At 36.5% G+C, this 24,917-nt stretch overlaps 1 protein-coding gene across 15 annotated transcripts in view; it reads left to right on the top strand.

The window, feature by feature from the left end:
* Nucleotides 1–24,917, top strand: part of TUT4 (terminal uridylyl transferase 4) — a 130,331-nt gene that overhangs the window by 30,037 nt on the left and 75,377 nt on the right. For all 15 annotated transcript variants that reach the window (XM_045799537.2, XM_045799536.2, XM_045799535.2 and 12 more), the window contains 3 exons: nt 2,142–2,990; nt 12,940–13,103; nt 18,790–18,906. In XM_045799537.2, coding sequence (XP_045655493.2) covers nt 2,234–2,990; nt 12,940–13,103; nt 18,790–18,906 — 1,038 coding nt within the window. In that variant the 5' untranslated portion in view covers nt 2,142–2,233. The remainder of the gene's footprint in view (nt 1–2,141; nt 2,991–12,939; nt 13,104–18,789; nt 18,907–24,917) is intronic.

Raw genomic sequence — 24,917 nt, 5'->3', positions numbered from 1 at the left:
TTAATTTATATATATAAACTTGATTTATAGAGTTTTTTTTAGAAAGTTTTTTTTTTTTAAAGATTTTATGTATTTAGGGGCGCCTGGGTGGCACAGCGGTTAAAGCGTCTGCCTTCGGCTCAGGGCGTGATCCTGGCGTTGTGGGATTGAGCCCCACATCAGGCTCCTCCGCTATGAGCCTGCTTCTTCCTCTCCCACTCCCCCTGCTTGTGTTCCCTCTCTCGCTGGCTGTCTCTATCTGTGTTAAATAAATAGATAAAATCTTTAAAAAAAAAAAAAGATTTTATGTATTTATTTGGGGGGGGTGGGGGGAGAGGGAGAGAATCTCAGGCAGACTTCATGCTGAGCACAGGGCCCAATCTGGGACTCAGTCTCATGACCCTGGGATCAGGACCTGAGCTGAAACCAAGGATTGGATGCTTTACTGACTGAGCCACCCAGGTGCCCCTAGAGTTTTTTTGAGTGGAAGAATAGTCTATCTAAAAAGTTTTATAAACAGAATTGTGGATCAGCATGGCTCAATCAAGGGTTTGTTGTTTTATGGCTTTTGTCAGTAAGATAACATCTACAAAATTATTAGAGTCATTATCATAGGATAGCATTAGAAAATTTAAAATATTTTGGTTACTGATAAGGTAAAACTAGTCTTTTAGAAATAGGATCCAGTTTTTAAAATATTTTTTGTTTATTTAGAGAGAGTGAGAGAGAGATCACAGAGGGAGAGGGAGAAGCATACTTGCTGCTGAGCAGGGAGCTGGATGTGGGGCTTGATCCCAGGACCCTGAGATCATGACCTGAGCCAAAGGCAGATGCTTAACCCACTGAGCCACCCAGGCGTCCCATAGGATCCATTTTTATTTTTAAAATTAAGAATGTGCAGCAGTTTCTGTAAGAGTTTAGATATAGGCATATATTTTGCAGCTGTTTTGACAGTTGCGTGAAACACCTTATAAAGAATATTGAAAGCAGAATGTATAAATTAAATGAATTAAAATATCCAAAAACCAGGTGCAAAAACATTCTTTTATAGCTATAAGTGGTAGAGCTTTTTACTAGAAAATAACGTTAGTCATAAAAGATATTAATGGTGAGACGCTTGGGTAGCTCAGGCGGTTAAGTGTCTGCTTCCAGCTCGGATCATGATCCTAAGGTCCTGGGATCGACCCCCACATTGGGCTCTCTGCTCAGCGGGGAGCCTGCTTTTCCCTCTCCCTCTGCTGCTCCCCCTGCTTGTGTGCTCTCTCTCTGTCAAATAAATAAATAAAATCTTAAACAAAAAAAAAAGATATTAATGGTGAAAATATAGGATGGTTTTGGCTTTTTTTTTTTTTTTTTGGTTTTGGCTTGAATTTTAATTATAATTTAAAAATTACTTTATAAAATAATTTAGAAAGAGCCTAATGAGTTTTTTTTAAATAAAAGAGAATATCAATCTTATTTAAGTAATCCCTACCCCCCGTGTGAGACTTGAACTCAAAGACCCTGAGTTCAAGGGTTGCATGCTGAGCCAACCAGGTGCCCCTAGATTGGAATGGTTATATTTTTTTGGTTCCATTTCCTTTTATATATATATATATATATATATATTTATTTATTTATTTTTTTAAGATTTTATTTATTTATTCGACAGAGATAGAGACAGCCAGTGAGAGAGGGAACACAAGCAGGGGGAGTGGGAGAGAGGAAGAAGCAGGCTCATTGCGGAGGAGCCCGATGTGGGGCTCGATCCCATAACGCCGGGATCACACCCTGAGCCGAAGGCAGACGCTCAACCGCTGTGCCACCCAGGCGCCCCCATTTCCTTTTATATTAATTGTGGTACATCAGTTACAAGTTTTATTTCCCTTTTAGTTGAAATTTTTACTGAGTAATGTAAAACAAATTTTACTTTTTAAAATTCTCTGTTTTGATGTCATACTGCCATAATTACATTAGAACCTTCTTTATGACCATTTGGCTGTTATTTACTAAGTGGGTTTTAACTCCTCATATGGTTAACAGACTTCTTAAAGTTTTTGCAATTTCTTCAGTTTTGAGAACAAATTTTGAAAGTTTTTGAAAGTCTCACCAATTTTTTAAAAATGGATTTTGCATTTTAAATAACATTTTGGTTTTTTTTTTTTTTTTTTTCGACCCAACAGTTTGTTTGCCTAATCTGGAATTGAAGCAGTTCAACTACTGGAAATCTGCCGTTTCACAGTATCACAATTGGAAAGAAGCAGGTTTTCAAATAATGGAAGACTCTAAGACCTCTACAAATGAAAATCATGAACCAAAGAAGAATGCTTGGGCTCTTTCTGAAGAAAGCAAAGCAGTTAAAGTTCTATCTAATCAAACTTTGAAAGCTAGAAATGATAAATCCATAAAAGAAATTGGGACCAGCTCTCCAAATAAGAATAGTAGTAAAAAAAATAAGCAAAATGATATTTGTATAGAAAAAACAGAAGTTAAATCATGTAAAGTAAATGCTGCCAACATAGCAAGCCCTAAAGATTTGGGATTAGTCCTTCGAGATCAAAGTCATTGCAAAACAAAAAAATCACCTAATTCACCGGTGAAAGCAGAAAAGGTACCTGTTTCACAAGCAAAAGCAGAAAAATTACCAAAGTCCCCTAATTCACCAGTGAAAACAGAAAAGACACTCAGCTTACAGGCAACAGCAACAGAAAAGGCACTTAGTTCACAGAGGAAAATGGAAAAAGTACCCAGTTCTCAGATGAAATCAGAAAAGGTTCCTGGTTCACCAGCAGAACCAGAGAAGGCGCCCAGTTTAGTGTTGAAGGAAAACATGCGACGAACAGAATTACAGCAGATTGGAAAAAAAATTCCAAGCTCTTTTACTTCTCTGGACAAAGTGAATATTGATGTAGAGGGAGGAAAATCTGCTTTAGAAACTGCACCACGATCTCAGAAGCAGCAAGCATGTACAGATAATACTGGTGATTCTGATGATAGTGCTTCAGGAATTGAAGACATATCAGATGATTTGAGTAAGTACAAATTACATTATCCCACAGGTTACATTTTTGGAGAGATTTTCCTATATTAATGTTCTTTTGATTATTATTAGTTTGATTTAACTACTTTAATTACAGAAAGGACATTAATAATATGACCTTTTAACCTAAAAAAGAAACTTTACATTTATTACAGTAGGTAAAAAGCCTGTGCAAATGGAAATTAGTGGCTCATGTAGACTGTACGTACATGTGTATGTACACACATATGCACGTTTTAAGTGGTCCTGGTAATATGTGGCTCATTCATTCAATAAACATGTATGTATTGAGTTCCTTTTATATGCCAAACATATGTTTACAATGAAAAACTAAAAAATACAGCACCTGATCTCAAGGATGCTTCAAGTTAGATGGGGGTGATACACATAAGTAAAGTGGTAATTTAGTTCAGTGCCGAAAACTTACAGTTGAGAGAGTGCATGATTTAATTGAAGGCTTTAGTTTTTGGGTTGAGAAAATGCAGGATATAAATGTGAGAATGAAAGTATGACTGAGATTAAGTATGACTGGAACAGAATTGGGGGTGAAAGTGGCAAACGATCCAGCTGAAAAGGCACACAATAATTGGAGAATGAAGGACCTTTTAGGACGTGATAGACAGTTTAGACTTTATTATGAGTGTTTTGAGAAGCCTTTGAAGAGTTTTGAGCAAGGTAGTGCTCTGACCAGATATATTTATACATGTTTTTAATCATTTGGACTGTAGTGCAGCAAATTCCTTGACAGGAAGCAGAGATTGGTTAGGACACTTGTAATTTGCTTGAGACTTCTTGGTGTAAAATTCATTTTCTTTTGGTGTTTTGATCTTAGCTTTAATTGCTTATAAATGTCATCTGTGTCTTTTGAGTATTTTAATCTTGGTTTTGTTTAATTTAATGGATTTTTCTTGGCAGTCTTTTTTCTCATGTTTCTTTGGCTGGGGAAATAAAACCTTTCCTTGATATACGAATAACAAGAAAAACTATTTCTAAGTCATTCATTATACTCTGAGAAACTCTGGTAAGGAGCTTAGAAATTGTTTCTTTTATTTCTGATGATACACAATTGATAGTATATTGACAGACCTTTTTTTTTTTTTAACTTTAATAGACATGTCTTTATGTGTATAAGAAAAAATACCAACTTTGTAATTTTAAAGATATGGTTTAGGAGCATGCCAAAAAAAGAAGTCAATTTAAAGGTGGCATCAAAAAAATAACACTACTGATAGTGTTTAGACAAGGCAAATCTGAACATGATAGCATGTAAATGATGGAAGTTGGAAAATAGTGGTGCATAAGATCACGTACAAGGGTTTGATTGCTTGAGTTAGTGAAAAATCTGATTCAAGGATTATTATTATTTTTTCCAAAGATTTTATTTATTTATTAGAGAGAGAGAGTGCACAGACGAAGAGGGAGAAGCAGACTCCCCACTGAGCAGGGAGCCTGATGCGTGCCTCAATCCCAGGACCCCCAGATCATGACCTGAGCTGAAGGCAGATGCTTGGGGCCATGCAGGTGGCCCCAAGAATTATTTTTTTTAAAAAGGGAAATTTTTTTAAAGGATTACTTTTTAAAATTATTTTTTAAAAAGTTGTTAAAAAAAACTAAATGAAGTGACAGAGTGATATAATTGAGAATGTGGGCTCTGGAGTAGAATTGCATAGGTTTTGAATCCTATCTTCCCTGCTTAAATTTGTATTCTTGGATAAGATGCTTATAATTTAAAACATGTTAAGGGGCGCCTGGGTGGCACAGCGGTTAAGTGTCTGCCTTCAGCTCAGGGCGTGATCCCGGCGTTATGGGATCGGGCCCCACATCAGGCTCCTCCGCTATGAGCCTGCTTCTTCCTCTCCCACTCCCCCTGCTTGTGTTCCCACTCTCTCTGGCTGTCTCTATCTCTATCGAATAAATAAATAAAATATTAAAAAAAATAAATAAAACATGTTAAAGTTTTTTTTTTTTTTTTTTTTAAAGATTTATTTATTTACTTTAAAGAGAGAGAGCCAGACCTGGCAGGAGCAGAAGGAGAGGGAGAGAAAGTCTCAAGCAGACTCCATGCTGAGCACAGAGCCCGCCTCCTGGCTTTATCTCATAACCCTGATGTCATGATCTGAGCCGAAACCAAGTCTGGTGCTTAACTTACTGCGCCACCCAGGCAGCCCATCAGTTTCCTCATTTTTTAAAAAAGGTTAAGATGCTGCTGCCTGTTTTATGAAGGTTAAGTGAAGTAATCGAATGGAGTGTTTCATGTAGTACATGGTAGGCATGCAGTGGCAATGAATATTCTTATTATTTCTTTAAATAAGTGCAGTTTTGTTATTGTTAATATGGAGAACAAGTTTAAAGTAGTTTAAAGAACTACTAGTTTATTTATTTATTTATTTGTTTTTTAAAGATTTATTTATTTATTTGACAGAGAGTCAGCCAGCGAGAGAGGAAATACAAGCAGGGGGAGTGGGAGAGGAAGAAGCAGGCTCCCAGCAAAGGAGCCTGATGTGGGGCTCGATCCCACAACGCCGGGATCACGCCCTGAGCCGAAGGCAGACGCTTAACCGCTGTGCCACCCAGGCGCCCCAGAACTACTAGTTTAAAAAAGAACTACTTTTAAAGAACTACTAGTTCTTTAAAAAGAACTAGTTTAAAGAAGCTAGTAGACCAAGTAGAGGTCCTTTTGGGAGACTTGGTTTAACAAATTCATAAGAATGATTTATAGTACAGCAATCATTTTTCATTAAAGAATTCTCTTCAGTATGTGTAATATCTGCCTTGAAGTTCATACATAATTGTTTAGTACTTTTTCCCTCGTATGAAAAAGTCCAAATTATATTTAAATTAATGATTTCTCATTAGAGTGCCCCTTTATAAATTAAATAGAATAAAGCCTTTATATATAGATCATTGTCTATTTGGACTTAACAGGCTTTATAGAAATTTAACTAATCTCAGGCCCACCTGAGGTTCATGGCTTAATCTTTCTTCATTAGGCCCAACTTTAGCTTTCAGTTAGCACTCACAGGTTTTCCTTTTGCCATTCATCCAATAAATATTTTTATGGGTGACTGCTATGTGCCAGGTACTAATTTAGTTGCTAGGAATTTAGCAATGAACAAATCAGACAGCATTGCTTTTATGGAGTTGATATCCTAGTAGGAGGAGAGGGACAACATATATAGTAAATAACAGAAGTATGTCATAAGTTAGATGGTAATAAATCTTATGAGAAAAAATAGTAAAGATTGTAGGGAATGATGCTACTGTGTCTGGTGGTGGTGTTTCAAATTTAAATTGTCACTGAGAAGGTAACAAATACTTGAAGGAAAGTGGTGAGAGAGGGAGCATGGCGAATATTTGAGGGGTGAATGTTCTAGATCTGGGCTTCTCAAACGTTTCCCCCGCCCCAAACTTCAATATATATATGAATTACCTGGGAATTGTATTAAAATACAGATTCTTGGGTTCCTTTCCTGGAAATTTTTCATTTTGAAAATCTAGAGTGGGACCTGAGATAATAGGTTTCTAACAAGCTCCTGAGTAAGATTATATGTTGCTGGTTAGGATCATGCTTTTGAACATCATAACCTGACTCATCTCTTTACTTTCACTTACATAACTTTTCATTGTATTTTCAATGTAACAGCCAGAATGATCCTGTTAAAATTATTCAGATCATGTTACTATTCTCAAAATGTTTCCTTAGTTTCCCATACATTAGAGGGACAGTGTCCTTGCAGTGAACAGTAAGGCCCTATATGATCTGTGCTACTGTCCCACTTCTCTGCTTTCATTTATCTACTTATTACTTTCTCCCTCTCTGCTCCAAGTGCATGGTTTCCTTGCATTTCCTCAAATATGAAGGATGGCCTTCACATTTGCTTTTTCCTCTGCCTGGAACATTTCCCGAAGATGTCCATATTCCTTGCTCTTACCCTCCTTCACCTTTTCAGCGAGGGTTTTGGTGGGTTCCTTATCTAAAATTTACAGTCCTTCTCTTTTTACTGGTTTAATTTTTCTCTATAGTCTTTATCACTGTCTGTCATATTTTTAATTTTTCTTACCATTTAAAAATTTTTATTGTTTTTAAAAGATTATTTGTTAGGGAGAGAGCGAGAGTGCTCATGCACACACCCACAAGTGGGAGGGGCAAAGGTAGAGAGAGGGAGAGAGAATTCCAAGCAGACTCCACACTGAATGAATGGGGACCCCCACACGGGGCTCTGTCTCACAACCCTGAGATCACAACCTGAGCCTATACCAAGAGTCAGTTTGCCAACTGACTGCACCACTCAGGCACCCCTGTTGTTATTATTATTTTTTAAGTATGCTCCACACCCAATGTGAGGCCTAGCATGGGGCTTGAACTCAGACCATGAGATCAAGACTGAGCTGAGATCAGGAGTCAGACACTCAAGCAACTGAACCACTCAGGTGTCTGTACCTTTTTATATAATCGTTTTATTGAGATATAATTCACATGCCAAAATTTCTCATTTAAAAACATACCGTTTAGGGGCATCTGGGTAGCTTAGTCAGTTAAGTGTCCAGCTCTTGATTTTGGCTCAGGTCATCATGTCAGGGTCTTGACAACAAGCCCCACATCGGGCTCCTTGTTCAGCACAGAGTCTGCTTAAGATTCTCTCCCTCTCCCTATGCACACCACTCCCCACCCCCCACCGCTGCTCCCCCCCCCCATCCCGCTGTGTGCACACACTCTTCTCAAAAAAAAAAAAAAAAGAAAGAAACATACAGTTTAGTGGTTTTTAGTACTATATTCAAAAAGTTGTGTAGTTATTATCACTGTCTAATTCTTGAAAATTTTCATCACCCACAAAAGAAACTGTACCCATTAAAAGTCACTGCTCATGGGGTACCTGACTGGCTCAGTTGGTTGAGGCTCTGACTCTTGATTTTGGCTCAGGTTGTGATCTCAGGGTCTTGAATTAGCCCTGCATTGGATTCCACGGTGGGCATGGAACCTGCTTAAGACTGTCTCTCTCCCTCTCTCTCTGCCCCTCCAACCATAAAAAAAGGTCACTGATCTACTTTTTGTCTCTATAGATTTGCCTATTTTCTGTAAAGGGAATCATATAATATGTGGCCTTTTTTGTTTGGCTTTTTTCACTTAGCACAATGGGGTTTTTTTGGTTTGTTTGTTTTTTTAAAATCTGAGAGAGAGAGCGAGCTTGTGTGCAAGCAGGGAAAGGGGCAGGGAACAAGGGAGAGGGAGAGAGTCTGAGCAGACTTGGTGCTGAGCTCAGAGCCCAAAGCAGTGTCCAGTCCCACGACCCTGAGATCATGACTTGAGCCACAACCAAGAATTGGATACCCAACCAACTGAGCCACCCAGGTGCCTCCCCCCTTTATTTTATAGAGGGTGAGGGAGAATGAGAGAGCAGGGCAGTGGGAGAGGTAGAGAATCTTAAGGAGGCTCCACTCCCAGCGCAGAGCCCGATGTGGGGCTTGATCTCATGACCCCGAGATCATGACCTGAGCCAAAATCAAGAGTTGGATGCTTAACAGACTGAGCCATGCAGGCACCCCAGCACAACGTTTTCAAGATTCATCCATGTTGTAGCACGTATTAGTACCTTATTTCTTTTTATTGCTAAATTCCGTTGTATGGCTATACCACATTTTATTTATCCTTTTATCAGTTGATAGATGTTTGAATTGTTTCCATCTTTTGCTTATTATGAATAATACTGCTATGAACATTTAAATGTTTTTGTGTGGATGTATGTTTTCACTTCTTGGTATATGTGTAGGAGTGGAATTGCTGAATCCTACAGTAACTACTATCTTAACCATTTTTAAGTATGTAATTTGGGGTGCCTAGGTGGCTCAGTTGGTTAACTGTCCGCCTTTGGCTGAGGTCATGATCTCAGGGTCCTGGGATTGAGCCCTCCGTCGGGGAGTCTGCTTCTTCCTCTCCCTCTGCCCCTCCCCCTGCTTATGCCCACTCTCTCTCAAACAAATAAAAAAAAAAATCTTAAAAAAAAGTATATAATTCAGTGGCATTAAGTATATTTATAGTGTTGTACCACCATCACCACTATCTAATTGCAGAACTTTTTCATCACCCCAAAAGGATACACTGTATCCATTAAGATTCACTCTCCTTGGGGTCCCTGGGTGGTTCAGTTGGTTAAGGGTCTGACTCTTAATCTCAGCTCAGGTCTTGGGGGGAAAAAAAAAGATTCACTCCTTTCTCCCTCTCTCCGTCATCCTCTGAAAACCACTAATATAGATTCTTTTTCTATATATTTGCCTATTCTGGGTATCTCATAGAAATGCAATCATATAGTATGTGATCTTTTTGTGTCTGGCTTCCTTCATTAAGTATCATGGTTTCAAGGTTCATTTGTGTTATAGTATATATCCATCAGTACTTCTTTCCTTTTTAAGGCTGATGCTATAGACTGAATTGTGTCCCCTTGAAATACCTATGCTGAAGCCTCAACTCCCAGTGTGATTGCATTTGGAGATAAGAGATTTTAGGAGGTAATTAAGATTAAATGAGGTCATAAGGGTGGGGTCCTAATCCAGTAGGATTGAAACCCTATAAGAAGAGCGAGAGATCTCTCTCTCTCTCTCTCTCTATGCACTAACCAAGGAATGGCCTCCTTAAGGACACAGCAAGAAAGCCAACTGTCTGCAATCCAAAGAGTTCTAATCAGACACTGACCCTGCTGGCACCTTGATCTTGGACTTTTCTGCCTCCAGAACTGTGAGAAAATAAATTCCTGTTGTTTAAGCCACCCAGTCTATGGTATTTTGTTATGGCAACTTGAGCTAAGACAGCTGAATTATGTTCTACTATATGGATATGCCACATTCTGTTTATCTGTTAATTAGTGATTGGACATTTGGGTCTTTTCCACCTTTGACTGTTGTGAATAGTGCTGCTATGAATATTCATGTACAGGTTTTTGTTTGAATACTTGTTTTCAACTCTTCTTTTGTGATAATATTAATCTCATGGGACTAGAGTTCTACGGAAAACAGTTTGGGAAATTCTGTCTGATGTTATTTTATATTGATGTTGATTTCAGAAGATTAAATCATCTCATTTATTTCTGACTTTTAAAGAAAGATATGCAGCTTTCTATAATTATTTATATTCGCAGAAATGATAGTATTATAGGATTTGCTGATGTTGGTTGCCTTGTGCTGGGCAAATTGTACATACGAAAAAGAGAAGAAGGTTAGAATATTGTTTTCTTGCTACTATTCTTTATTATGAAATGTAGATATAAAACTAGGATTTTGCCTTTTCTTTTACATTTCCATCATAAAATGGCCACTAAGAAACTAAGTTATTTTTCCAAATACTAGGACATAATTGCAAATTGCTCATTGTATATCAGTGTTTCCCTGACAGTAATTTAAGAATCAGTTAGCAGGGGCGCTTGGGTGGCACAGCGGTTAAGCGTCTGCATTCGGCTCAGGGCGTTATCCCGGCGTTATGGGATCGAGCCCCACATCAGGCTCCTCCGCTGGGAGCCTGCTTCTTCCTCTCCCACTCCCCCTGCTTATGTTCCCTCTCTCCAATGGCTGTCTCTCTCTCTGTCAAAAAAAAAAAAAAAAAAAAAAATCTAAAAAAAAAAAATCAGTTAGCTATCCTAGCCATAATTCTGATGTTTGAATCCTTTTTATAACATATTTGTCTAAGAGTTTGCCATCTGATTCTGAGACTTCTGTGCCCTTGTGGTAGGAAACACATCATCTCCAGAGGCATACCATTTCTTCTTTGTTTGAAAAATTAGTGCTGTCAAAATGTAGAATTGATTGTCATCGTTCTTGTAGATGGCATGTAGTTAGTTGGCTTTCGAGGGTAGAGTGAGAGAGTTTTTGGTTGTCTATGAGCATTTACTTAAAGCAGTGTTTTTAGATACATCCGAATTATTTATTGGTCAACACGCTTTCCATTAAGTGTCATCTCTGGTCTAGGTATTAAATATGAAAGTAAAAAGTTAAATAAAGCCTAGTCATTAGCATCAAGAAATCCATAATCTAAAGTAGGAGATAGATAAATGAATACAAATTACATTATTATGCAAATGTGAGATAATAGCAAGTGCTGTGAGACTACAGCTTATATAGTTGAACACACAATTTTGAACTGCACAGGTCCACTTATGTGGATTTATGTGTGTGGATTTTTTTTAATTTTTAAAAAATTTATAAAGGGCAGTGGTAAGAAAATAAAAATTTTAAAAAATAATTTTTTATTTTTAAGTAATCTCTACACCCAACATGTGGGGCTCACACTGAGATCAAGAGTCACATGCTCTACTGACTTAGCCAGCCAGGAGCCCGCTTTTTTTTTTTTTTTTAAGTAAATACAGTATAGTACTATAAATGTATTTTCTCTTTTTTTCTTTTCTTTTTTGAGGGGAGGGGCAGAGAGTGAGAGGGAGGAAGGGAAACTTAAGCAGGCTCCATGCCCAGGGTAGAGTCCGCTGTAGGGCTCGATCTCAGGACCCTGAGATCATGACCTGAGCTGAAATCAAGTGTTGGACACTTACCTGACTGAGCCACCCAGGCACCCTTCTTACGATTTTCATAATAAGAATTTCTTTTTTCTAGCTTACTTTATTATAAGAATACTATATATATATTATATATATACATATATATATTTTATATATATACATATATAATACATATATATACACAATATATATATATATCATATATATATAACATACAAAATATGTGTCTGTCAACTGTTTATGTTATTAAGGGCTTTTGGTCAACAGTAGGCTATTAATAGTTAAGATTTTGGGCAGTAAAAAGTTATACACAGAATTTGGGACCCCAAGCCCCAGTATTATTCAAGTGTCAACTGTATAAAGAATATCAGACTGTCTTCTGAAATAGTGTAAGCTTAAGCTGAATTTTGCAGGACGAGTAAACATTACTAGCTGAAGTGAGGATGGCCTTGATGGTGGAAGGAACAGCATATGTAAAAGGCATTGAGACTTGAAGTAGCAGTGATCCATTCTAGCACATTTGGTATGAATGAAGTGAAAAGTATTATGGCAGGATATAAGGTTAGAGATATAGACACCTTAGCTCTCTTTCTTAAGGTCTAGATTTAAAATCTGAGAGAAGTCTTCCTTGATTCTCATGTCTAAAGTTAGTCTCCTTCTGAGTTACTTGCTTTTTTCCTTTATAGCACTGATTACAACTTGAAATTATTGTTCTGTCTCCTGCCTTCATGGCATGTAATATGCTAGAGAGTTTAAACTTTATCCTGAACTCTTTGAAAGCCTTTTAAGTATTTTAAGCAAGAGAATAATATGATTCAATTTGTATTTTAAAAAATAACACTGATAGTGGAACCTACTGTATGCCAGGTGTATAATACTAGGTGCTGGAAGTGAGAAGATGATAGCACACAGTCTATGCCTTGAAGAGATTGTAATCTAGTTAGGAGGCAGAGAATCAAAGAAAAAATTTTGATGTGGTAGGGATATCCATGAGTTCAGTGAAAGCAAAGAGGGAGGAGCTTGGTGTGGGTTTGTGGTCTAGAGGATATATGTTATTTTAGCTGCTAGTGAATAGTGATGAAGTCATTAAAATGACTTTAGTGACTAATCTTTGAGACTTAAAATAGCTTTTTATCACACTTTTTATCAACACAAGATGGTTATGTTGTGTTAGCCTGGTGTAGTGAGTCTCAGTCGTATTTGTCTCTTGATAGGTTGGAAGAACAAGATAGGCATTTGACCCATGAAATAGCTTTTTCTTTGTTACTTCTGATACCATGTATATCTCTTACTTGTATTTTACAAAAGTATACCAACTTGCACAGCTAAGGAAAGTGTAAGGAAAGAATATTTTTCTTGTATGTGTATAAATTGAATGTCTGTTTTCCATCAAAATTTTTTTTATCTGTTCTTTTGATGGTAACTGATTGCTTCCTTTTCTAGGTAAAATGAAGAATGATGACTCTAATAAAGAAAATTCTTCAGAGATGGAGTATTTAGAAAATGCTACTGTGATAGATGAATCTGCACTGACACCTGAGCAGAGGCTAGGCTTGAAACAAGCAGAAGAACGCTTAGAAAGAGATCACATCTTTCGACTTGAAAAAGTATATTATGTCGTTTTAGTTATTTGGAGGAAGATGCATGTTTCATAACTTTTCTTTGCCAAGCACAGCTCTTTTTATTTATCTTCTTTTATTGCTAAGGAAGAGATAGCATTCATTTTTCCTAACTTCCCTCTTTCCTTTCTTCTCTCCATCTTTCTTTTCTTCTCTCCCATTGTTCAGCAAATCCTTACATCTGTGAGTCTGACTTTGTTCATTCATTCCAGGGGTCAGCAAACTATGGCCTACCCTCTTGTTTTTGCCTTTTGTTTATGTGCTTTGAGTTTTTAAAATGTGTAAAATAAGCCTAGTCCCTTGTCTTTGTAAGCCAAATTGTATCGGTATATAGCCATTTGTTTACCTGTTGTCTATGGCTGCTTTCATGCTACCATGGCAGCTTTGAATTGAGTAGTTGCTTCAGAGAGCATTATAGCTTGCAAAGCATAAAATATTTACTCTTCACCAAAGCATAAGATATTTACCAAAATACTACTTTGTCCCTTTACAGAAGTTTGCTGACCTCTGATTTATTCAGTCATCAAGAGATACTGAGTGCTTGTTATATTCTAGGTACTATGCTGGGCACTGGGTTATGTTGATGAAAGTGGCAGTTGGTGAATTAGAAGTGGACAGTCCATTTGGAATGACAAATTAATTAGCAAATGTTGTATGATATACTGCACTTTCTCCTTAGCTTGCTCCTCCCCTTTCCTCTTTTGTCTTCCATATTTACTGAATATCTCCTATGTATTAGGAATTGTTCTAGCCATTAGTATCTTGTTCCTGTGTACTAATTAAATTCTTAACCTAGAAATACATATTCCTAGCCTTAATAAAAACATTGCTAGATATAGAAGGAAAGAATCATCAATCAGTCTGTTCACAGATTGGGATATTTGTGAGCATGTATTAAAGGAAATATAGGTCATCATTCTTGATAAATAAGGAAAGAAAGAAATGGCATAATTTTGTAGTTTAGAAAAGTGAGGTCATATCTAAATTGAAGAGGCAATCCTGAGATATAAATAGAACTTAAAACAGAGTAGTCACCCTATGAAAATAGAAAGAAATATTAAAGGGTAGAGGCCCATAATGTAGAAGAGAATTTAGATTGTATAGCTAGTCTCCCAAGATCCTAGTTAGAAGGAAGTCTTTTTTGCAGTTTGCTCTTTTACTTAGTTCTCTCTTTCCTCACTTTCTCTTCCCTAAGTCTGGAATTAGTAGCTATTCTGGATCTGTGTGTTAAGATAAATATTGGGTGCTTTTCATGGGCCATGAAGTTGAATTGGGGCATGTGTGGCATTTTTAAAAACATGTTACTCCTTTTCTAGGAGTTTGCTAATTAGGGAAAAACATGTAAGCAAATAATAGTAATAGTAATACTGTTGTTTGAAATCTTAGACAAAAGAGTGGCCAAGTTGAGTGGGGGTATAGAGGCATAAGTTTGGAGAATGCTTTAGAGGAGGTGACATTGGAACTGAGTCAGAAGGAGTAGCTGTAGGAGTAGACTAGGTGAATTGGGGAAGTCTGGTGCAGGTGAGTTATATGGCATGTTATATAAAGGAAATGGGAAAAATGTGTTTTAAGAAAAATAAGTAGGGGACTGGATGGGATAGGATATGAAGCAGGAAAGATCATTCTTGGGGGATGAAAGAAATTAGGGTAGAATGGATAAGGGTGGTTTTGATGGTGGTAGGAAAGAATGGCCGGGGTAAAAGAAAAGCTTAGAAGCATGGAAGACATTTTGCTCTTTGAATTTATTTGAATTTAAGCAGCAATGATATAAAATGAGTGTGCCAGTACAAGCATAGATGTCTGTAATCTCTTTTCTTTCTGGCACTTCTTTGTTTCTCATGTTTTCCAAAACCTCTTATTTTCAATTTAGTGTACTCTTAATTAACATTTTTCTTTATCAACTTTAGACGTTCATTAAGAATATTCTTAACTACTTGCTTTTGATTTTATCAGTCCTTGGGTTCACAGTGTACCCATAAGAGTATCTGATTGATGAGTAAAGATGTAGATTTTTAAACTGTACCAAAGAAGGAATGAATCCAAGCTTTTAGATCAGAAGGGTAAATTTCCCTATAGTTAGTGTTAAATATTGACTAGGAAATACTTAGAATTTCCATGCCCAGCAATATTTATTCTAGCTGGTCTGCAGAAACTTTAAAGAAGGTTTATTAATGTGTGTGTTTAATACTAAAATAAAATATAACTATATAATGGGAATTTTAAAACATTTTTCATGTGTCTCTTCTGTCAACCTAGAAGCTTCATGATGTTGTGAGAACATTTTTGTCCTATTTGCTGTTGTGCTTAATATAGTACCTTGCATGTAGTGGTTGGTTAATGATCAGAGGTAGTTTGCTTAGTGGCTAAGTGTATAGATTTTGGAGTCACTGGGTCTACTTTTGCCACTTATAGGTTGGATAACAGGTAAGTTATTTAAACCTCTTTAAACCTCAAATACTTCATCATTAAAATCAAGTTAATAAAAACACCTAGCTCATTGACTGTTATGAGGAATAAATACGATAATATAAGTAAAAGTTCTTTGTATAGTGTCTGGTGTGTATTAAGTAGTAAAGATCAGCTACTTGTAGAATTGAATTATTTTACCAGGTAGAGCAATTTTGTTATTTCATTTTAAGATTATAGAAGCAGTTTTCACTGTTAGAGATTTAATCCAAGGTCAATTGAGATGTCATCTCAAGCCTTCTGACTCCCCATTCATGTTAAAAAAGACTTTTCTTACGAAAAGAATCCAGACAGGTCCTGGTCTGCTAATATTTTACAATTGAAAAACTTAATATGATGAGCGATTTCTTAACTCCTTTAGCGACCTTGTCAATATTCATAGCTTTAGGTGTTCTGTATTTACATTTTCTTTTCTTTTCTTTTTTTTTTTAAAGATTTTATTTATTTATTCTACAGAGATAGAGACAGCCAGCGAGAGAGGGAACACAAGCAGGGGGAGTGGGAGAGGAAGAAGCAGGCTCATAGCGGAGGAGCCTGATGTGGGGCTCGATCCCATAACGTTGGGATCACGCCCTGAGCCGAAGGCAGACGCTTAACCGCTGTGCCACCCAGGCGCCCCTCTGTATTTACATTTTCAACTCCTGAATCTGACCCTTGCCACTTTCACTGTTCTCGAACCAAGCCAACAGCATCATCTCTTTTCTAGATCATTGCAGTATGCTCATAATGGCAATAAGCTCTTCCTGCTTCTGTTCTTAAAGGAATTAGGAAGGCAAGCGATCCTTTAAAAATATAGATTAAAACTTAATTCTCTGCTCGAAGACCTTCAGTGTCTTCCCCTCACACTTGGAATAAAAACCAGAATCCTTTTAAGGGGCCCTCTGACCTGGCCCTCATTACCACTCATTGCCAGTCATATATTAGGCTTTTTGCAGTTTCTCAAACATGCTATCATATTCCTGCCTCAGGGCCTTAGCATTAACATTTACTTCAACTTGGAATGTTCTTCCCAAATACCCACATAGCTCAATCCTTCACTTCCTTTAAGTTATTTTATCAGTAAGGTCTTAAGTGATGATCCTTTTTTAAAAAGTAGTTAGCATGGGAGCCTGGGTGGCTCAGTCGTTAAGCGTTTGCCTTCGGCTCAGGTCATGATCCCAGAGTCCTGGGATCGAGTCCCTCATTGGCCTCCTTGCTCAGAGGGAAGCCTGCTTCTCCCTTTCCCATTCCCCCTGCTTGTGTTCCCTCTCTCGCTGTCTCATTCCCTGTCAAATAAATAAATAAATAAATAAATAAATAAATAAATAAATAAATAAATAAAAATCTTAAAAAAAAAAAAAGTATTTAGGACCCCTGCACCATATTCCAATTTATTTGTGCCATTTGTTTATTTATTACATGTCTCTGTATACTAGAAGTAAATTGTGAGGACAGACTTTGGTTTGTTTTGTTTATGCTATATATCCCTACTTTCTAGACAAATATTTGACATACAGTATAAGCTCAGAAAATATTTAGGGAATTAAGTACTAGTTGTTAGAAACTAAGACGTAGGAGTCTCTGCGAGGGCTTAATTCATTCCCCAGTAAGGACAGATTTGAAAGTTTTTTATGGTCTTTTGTTCTTAAGTTTTTATTTAAATTCCAGTTAGTTAATATACAGTGTAATATTAGTTTCAGGTGTACAATAGAGCGATTCAACACTTCTGTACACCACCAGGTGCTCATCACAACAAGTGCACTCCTTGATCCCCATCACCTATTTAACCCATCCCCTCATCCACCTATCTTCTGGTACCCGTCAGTTGGTTCTCTTGATAAATTTGGTTTCTTGGTTTGCCTCTCTTTCTTTTTTTTCCCCTTTGCTCATTTGTTTTGTTTCTTAAGTTCCACATATGAGTGAAATCATATGATATTTGTCTTTCTTTGACTGACCTATTTCACTTAGTGTACTATTCTCTAGCTCCATCCATGTCGTTGCAAATGGTGAAAGAATTTTTATACTACAAATTGAAATGACTGGATTGAACTGAATTTTCCTTTTTGCTTGTTGTCTTGGAAAAAGTATTTAATTTTTGAGATTTAGTTCCTTGCCAGTAAAATGGGGAATCATTATAAGGTTGTAAGGTTATACATACTTTGTAAATGATGGCTATATTTATTTTTAGTCCGTGATAGGACTTTTGTTAGTTTGGGGCAGGTTTCCGTTTAAAGAAAATCATAATACTATGAAATTAGAGAATCTCTTTGTCAGGAGTTGCAGGCTATTGAAGATCAATCTGAAATAAAAATTTAAGCATTGCTGTAATTTCAGAAATTGCAGTGTAAGGCACTAGAAATAATGTTTTAAAATTCAATGTGTATTTATTGTGTTTTTGTAATTTTTCATTGTGTAATCATATGCGTAGAGTTGGCTTTGGATTCAGATATACATGAATTTAAATTCAGCATCTCCTACTTAATATTATATCCTTGTGAAAGTTACAGGCTGTATGAGCTTTTGTTTTCACATATAGAGAATGAAGATAATAGCAGTGTATTTGGATTATTAGAGGTATTAAAATGACAAATTGTATATGAAGCACCTAACATAGTGCCTAGCACATAACAGGTACTTTGGAATTAGTAAGTTTTTTTTATTAATTCAAGAACAGATTTATAAAGTATGACTAAAGTACTATGATAATTTTTGTGTGTCAGAATTGTTCCCTTTAGAATAGCTACTTCAAGAGATTATCCATTTATTCCCATGAGATTGTGATTGAGTGGAATGTTTTCAGAACTCAGCTTTTGGAATTTTCTTCCATATTCTCAACTCATTTTCTTTTGAAATCTCCTATTTGAGGGTGGATTTTAGTTTTTATAGTAAACAAAGTTTGAAACTGATTTTGGGGAGAGCATTAGAATAAGACTAAGTAATAAGACTGCCTTTCTTCTACATTAGATTCTAAAGACTGTATTATATTAGATAAGTACCAAACATTTAGCATTATCATGGTGTTGTTTGAAATGAGTAGATGATCTCTTGTGATGACTATTTTGAAAAGGACAACTATCCTTTGGGGCTGTAAGTACTGATTTGTTTATTAAAATTTTTTTCTTTTAATGCTTATTTTTGCTTCTTTTATTTATGTAATTGTATCATTCACATATATAGTCAAATATTTGCTTCTCTATTTTCTGAAAAAATGAATTTTTTAACTTTTCAGCGCTCACCAGAATATACTAATTGCCGATATCTATGCAAGCTTTGCTTAATTCACATTGAAAACATCCAGGGAGCTCATAAACATATAAAGGAGAAACGACATAAGAAAAATATTTTGGTGAGTTCTTTTCACAAAATGTTTTAATTTTTGAATGGTAAAACTATATCAGATATTTATCTGTGAAACTAAAAATGGGTTATTTGTCCTGTCTTACATTAGTAACTGAAGTGATAGCATTAAAAGCTGTGATTGATTCCCCTTCTTATCTTAGGTGGTTAGGAGGGGAACCTTTTTCAGAGATCTCTCTGTTCCTACTAAAGTATGTTGATTCTTAAATTTAAAACTGTCAGATAGGGGTGCCTGGACGGCTCAGTTGGTAGAACATGTGATCTTGATCTCTGGGTTGTAAGTTTGAGCCCCGTTCTGGGTGAGATACTTAAAATTTTAATTAAAAAAAAGAAACTGTCAAATACAATCAGTCCAACTGATATTTATTGAGTTTTTATGTGCTAGGTGTAGACAGTGGTGAATAAGATAGTTGTGGTTCCTACCCTCAGAATTTCTAAAGTGTTGGTGAAGAGGCATACACTGAAAAAGAATTTAAGTGTATATAATGAGTTCTATTAAAGGGAGAGATGTGGTACTAAGGAAGTGTACAAGGATATTTTACTTAACTTGCAACAGGGACATTTCTCTGAGAAAGTGACATTTGAGTTGAACTTTGAAGTAATAGTTTAAAATTAAGGCAAAAAGGGGGTGCCTGGGTGGCTCAGTCAGTTGAGCGTCTGACTCTTAGTTTCAGCTCAGGTCATGATCTCATAGGTTGTAGGATTGAGCGTGAGTCAGTTCTGCGCAAGCAGAATCTGCTTGAAATTCTTTCCCTCTGCCCCTCACCCCACTTGTGCATGTGCGCTCTCTCAAAATGAGTAGATAGATCTTTAAAAAAAAAAAAAGGCAAAAAGGTGAATGATGACACAGCATATGAGCAACAGAAAGAGTCTAGTATGACTGGGGCAAATTGAGATAGGAGGAAAATGATGTGAGATGAAGCTAGAGAAGTCCAGACCATGCAGGGCCTTATAATCTTTAGACTTCAGGAATTCATAATGTTTCAGTTATTTTTATTAGAACATTTTCATAGACATAGATATGAATAATGTTTTTTTAAAAAAATTATTAGTATTTTAGCTATTTAAGTTTTTCTTTTCAAAGTGGCTGTGTGTGTGTGTGTGTATATATATGTGTGTGTGTGTGTGTGTATATATATATATATATATATATATATATATATATATATATATATAAAAGATGTATTTATTTTAGAGAGAGCACAAGTGGGAGGGGCAGAGGGAGAGGGAGAGAGAATCCCAAGCAGACTCTGTGCTGAGTGCAGAGCTGTATCCCACGACCCTGAGATCACAACCTGAGCCAGAACTGAGATTTGGATGCTCAACCGACTATGCCACCTCAGCACCCCTCAAAATGGTAATAATAATACTACATAATCTTCTACTTATGTCTAAGTGTCTGTTTGTGTATTTTCTCTGAGAAATACTCTTTTACCTGACCTTCCCAACAAGCCTGGATTAGGTATTCCTTCTCTGTGCTTGCAGAACTGCTTGATCAGAAAACCGGATATATTGTGTTGTGCATGTCTGCTTTCTCTCCTCTTCTAGACTTCAATATCCAATATTCTGGAGGGCAGGTTTCATTTCTTACTTATTTTTGTTTCTGTATTGCTTAGGACAGTGTCTGACTGTCTCAGTATGTCTTTTTTGGAAAAATGAATGCATTGAAGAAAATCAGAAACTCAGAAGGAAAAGAATTAAAAATTTTATCAGCATATTATTTTGATTAAATTAGAGCTTCAGAAGATTTAATAAGAACAAAGACAAAGTTGTTAGTTTATGAGATAATAACAGTAATTTCAAGAAATGGGTGTGATGCTAATCATTAATTTCAGGAGCTCAGGGAATTTGAAACAAGAAACTTAAAAAGAAAGCCAACAGACATCATACACATTATAAGGAAATTTTAGGACATTACAAAAAAACTAAGAAAAAAACTTAAAAGCAGCTGTATTAGATCGCTGCTTTTGTTGAAGTTGTATTAATAAGGACTAGATTTACCTTACTCTTGCATAAACCAAAGGAAAAAAAAGGATAAAAATAGCTAACAATGGTTTTCAGGCAGTGAATGGAAAAATAATGAGATTAGCCCAACGATTACTCTAGTTTGAGAGAGTTTCCATACTGCATTATCGGGACCCCAGTATACTCCCAGAGTTGAGGAGATAAACTTCAGTCCAGGGACTTCAGGGTGGCTAGAGTTTGTAGGACAGAATAACAAAAAAGAGGAAGCTATATAGAAAGAAATCATAGATACAAAGACAGCCCCCTCAGAGTATTCAGCACAGTACTGATTGGTACATGCATGTGAGAAAGCTGCGTGAAGCCAGGGAAAGAATCATCTGAAGGAATTAGAATAGTGCTTGATGCTTACATAGGCCTGAGAATAGTACCTTCCCACTATCCAGACTGGAAAACTGCATACTTCATGGGCATTGGGTAGAGTACCCAGAAGGATCTTGTTTCAGGAGTGGGGAATATATAGAAACTAAATGCAGTCTGATCCCAACTAAAGATTTTTTTTTTGAAAATTTTATAAAAAATTTTATTTATTTGAGAGAGAGAGAGAGAGCATGAGTGCAGAGGGGAAGAGGGGCAGAGGGAGCGGGATAAGCAAACTCCCTGCTGAGCAAGGAGGCTGACATAGGGCCCGATCCCAGGACCCTGAGATCATGACCTGAGCCAAAGGCAAATGCTTAACTGATTGAGTCACCCAGACTCCCCCCAACTAAAGAATTTTAAAGGCAAGACCCAAAAGGACAGTTTCCAGGGTTTAATGTTGTTACAAAGTTTGAGGATATTTATAGAAATACAAAATATCTATCACCACAAAAAAGTTCACATTGTCTGGCATTCAAAGATTGTAAGGCATACAACAAAGCAGGAAAATACGTACCACGATGAGGAGAAAAATCAGCCAATCAAAACTACCTTGAGTTGACAAGAGAAAATTAGCAGAGGGGGACATCAAGGCCGTTAAGTATATTCCCGATATTCCAAAAATTAAATAGCAACATGGAAGATATAGAAAAGATTAAAATTGAACTTACAGGAATGAAAACTGTAGTGTCTAAGATGAAAAATACACTGAGTAGGACTAATGGCAGATCAGTCCTTACAAAAGAAAAGGTTAGTGAACTTGAACATACAGCAATGGAAACCATCCAAAATGAAATGGAAAGAGAAAAAAAGAACTTGAGAAAAAAGAAAAGGTCACTTTTGAGCTCTGGAATAATTGGTAATATGTACCAGTTCTACACATATTCCAAGACACTGAAGAGGAGGAATGCTTCCTAATTTCAGTCCGTGAGCCCCACATTACCCAGATACCAAAACCAGAAAAAGATATTGCAATGAAAGAAAACTTCAGATTATATTTCTCATGAATTTTAATGCAAAAATCCTATACGTTATTTTAGCAAATTGAATCTAACAATAAAATTAAGGACGAAATACATTATGATCAAGTGGGGCTTTATTACAGGAGTGCAGTGTTGGTTTAGAAAACCAATCAAAGTCATTTATCATATTAACAAACCAAAAAATCATTTCAGTGATGCTGAAAAAGCCTTTTTTTAAAGTAGGCTCCACTCTGAGTGTGGAGTCCCAACGTGGGGCTTGAACTCAAGATCCTGAGATCAAGACCTGAGCTAAGATCAAGAGTTCAACCATATTATATTATGTACCAGAATTTCCTGCCTTTTAATGTTGAATAATAGCTCATCTTATGTATATACCATGTTTTGTATGTCCATTCATCCATCCATCCCTGCATATTTAGGTTGTTTCTACTTTTTGGGTATTGTGAATGATGTTGGTATCAACATTGGTAGCGGAAGTTCTTGTTCAATTTTCTGCTTTTATTTCTTTTGTATATAAACCCAGAAGTGGAATTGCTGGACCAAATGGTAAATATATGTTAAATTGTTTGAGGAATTGCCATGGTATTTTCCTCCGTGGCTACGTCGTTTTATATTCCCACTAGCAATGCACAAGGGTTCAGTTTCTCCACATTTATAAAGCTGTTGGATTTTTCTCTTTCGTTTTATTTTGATAATAGTTATCTTAATGTGAATTGGTATCTTATTGTCCTTTTGATTTGCATCTTCCCAGTGATTAGTGAGGTTGAATACCTTTTCAGTTACTTACTGCCCATTTGCAAATGTTCTTGGGAGAACTGTCTTTTCAAGTCCTTTGACCACTTTTGAATTGGGTTTTCTTGTTCAGTTTTAGAGGACTTCTTTGTATGTTCTGGATATTAATCCCTTATTGTATATGCAATTTGCAAATATTTTCTCCTATTCTGTGGGTTACCTTTTTACTCTGTTAATAGTGTTGTTTGATGTACAGGTGTTTAATCCTTTTTTTTTTAAAGATTTTATTTGTTTATTATTAGAGAGTGGGGAGCATGAGCAAGGCTGAGTAGGGGAAGGGGCAGAGGGAAAGAGAGAATCTCAAGCAGACTCTGAGCTGAGCTCAGAGCCTATTGTGGGCCTTGATCCATAACCCTGAGATCATGATCTGAGTTGGATGCTTAACCAACCGAACCACCCAGGGTCCCCCAGAAGTTTAATTTTCATAAATTCCAATTCGTCTGATTTTTCTTTTGTTGTCTATGGTTTTTTTGTTTGTTTCATACCCAAGAAATCATTGCCAAATCTAGTGTCATGAAGCTTTTTTCTTCTGTTTTCTTCTAAGAGTTTTATAATTTTTCTCTACATTTAGGTCTTTGAACCATTTTGAGTTACTTTTTGTATATGGTGTAAGAAAAGGGTCCATTTCGCATATGGGTATCCAGTTTTCCTAGCACCATTTGTTGAAAAATTTGACAGCCCATTTGCCGTTGGATGGTTTTGACACCCTTATTAAAAATCATTTGACCATATATATAAGTATCTATTTCTTGGTTATGTGTTTTATACTGTTGGCCTGTACATCTGTGTTTATGCCAGTACCATACTGTCTTGATTACTGTGGCTTTGCATAGTAAGTTTCAAAATCAGGAAATGTGACTTTCTAACTCTGTTCTTTTTCAAGATTGTTTTGGTTATTTTGGGTCCCTTGAGATTCCATGTGAACTTTAGGATCAGTTTTCCTATTTCTGCCAAAAATTCAAAGGGATTTTGATGGGATTACATTGAATCTGTAGATTGCTTTGAATAGTGTTGACATCTTAACAGTATTAAGCCTGCCAATCCATGAACATGGGATGTTTTTCTGTTTATTCATGTCTTCTTTCATTTCTTTAAGTGGTGTTTTGTTGTTTTCAGTGTACAAGTTATTCATCTCTTTAAGCTAATTTCTAAGTATTTTATTCTTTCTGGGGCTGTTTTTTTTTTTTTTTTTTTTAAGATTTTATTTATTTATTCGGCAGAGAGAGAGACAGCCAGCGAGAGAGGAACACAGCAGGGGGAGTGGGAGAGGGAGAAGCAGGCTCACAGCAGAGGAGCCTGATGTGGGGCTCGATCCCGCAGCGCTGGGATCACGCCCTGAGCCGAAGGCAGACGCTTAACTGCTGTGCCACCCAGGCACCCCTCTGGGGCTGTTTTTAATGGAATTGTTTTCTTAATTTCCTTTTCAGATTGTTGTAAGTGTATAGAAATGCAACTGATTTTTTGGTGTTGATTTGTATTCTGCTACTTTACTGAACTTGTTCATTAGTTCTAACAGTTTTTGTGTGTGGCATCTTTAGGGTGTTTTACATATTAGATTATTGTCTGTGAATAAAGATAATTTTATTTCTTCCTGTCCACGTTAGTTGCCTTTTATTTCTTTTTCTGGCTAACACTTCTAATATGTTGAATAGAAGTGGTGAAATGGGCATTCTTGACTTGTTACTCATCTTAGAGAAAAAGCTTTCAGCCTTTAACCACTGAGTATAATGTTAGCTGTGGGTTTTTCAAATAGATCTTCATTATGTTGAGGTAGTTTCTTTTTATTCCTAGTTTGTTGAGTGTTTCTTTTGTTTTTTGTTTACCACAAAAGAGTGTTGAATTTTGT

Source organism: Ursus americanus, chromosome 12 (assembly GCF_024610735.1).
Source record: "Ursus americanus isolate L20-20 chromosome 12, mUrsAme1.1.p, whole genome shotgun sequence".
NCBI lineage: Eukaryota > Metazoa > Chordata > Mammalia > Carnivora > Ursidae > Ursus > Ursus americanus.
This window is presented reverse-complemented; position numbering and strand designations above follow the sequence as displayed.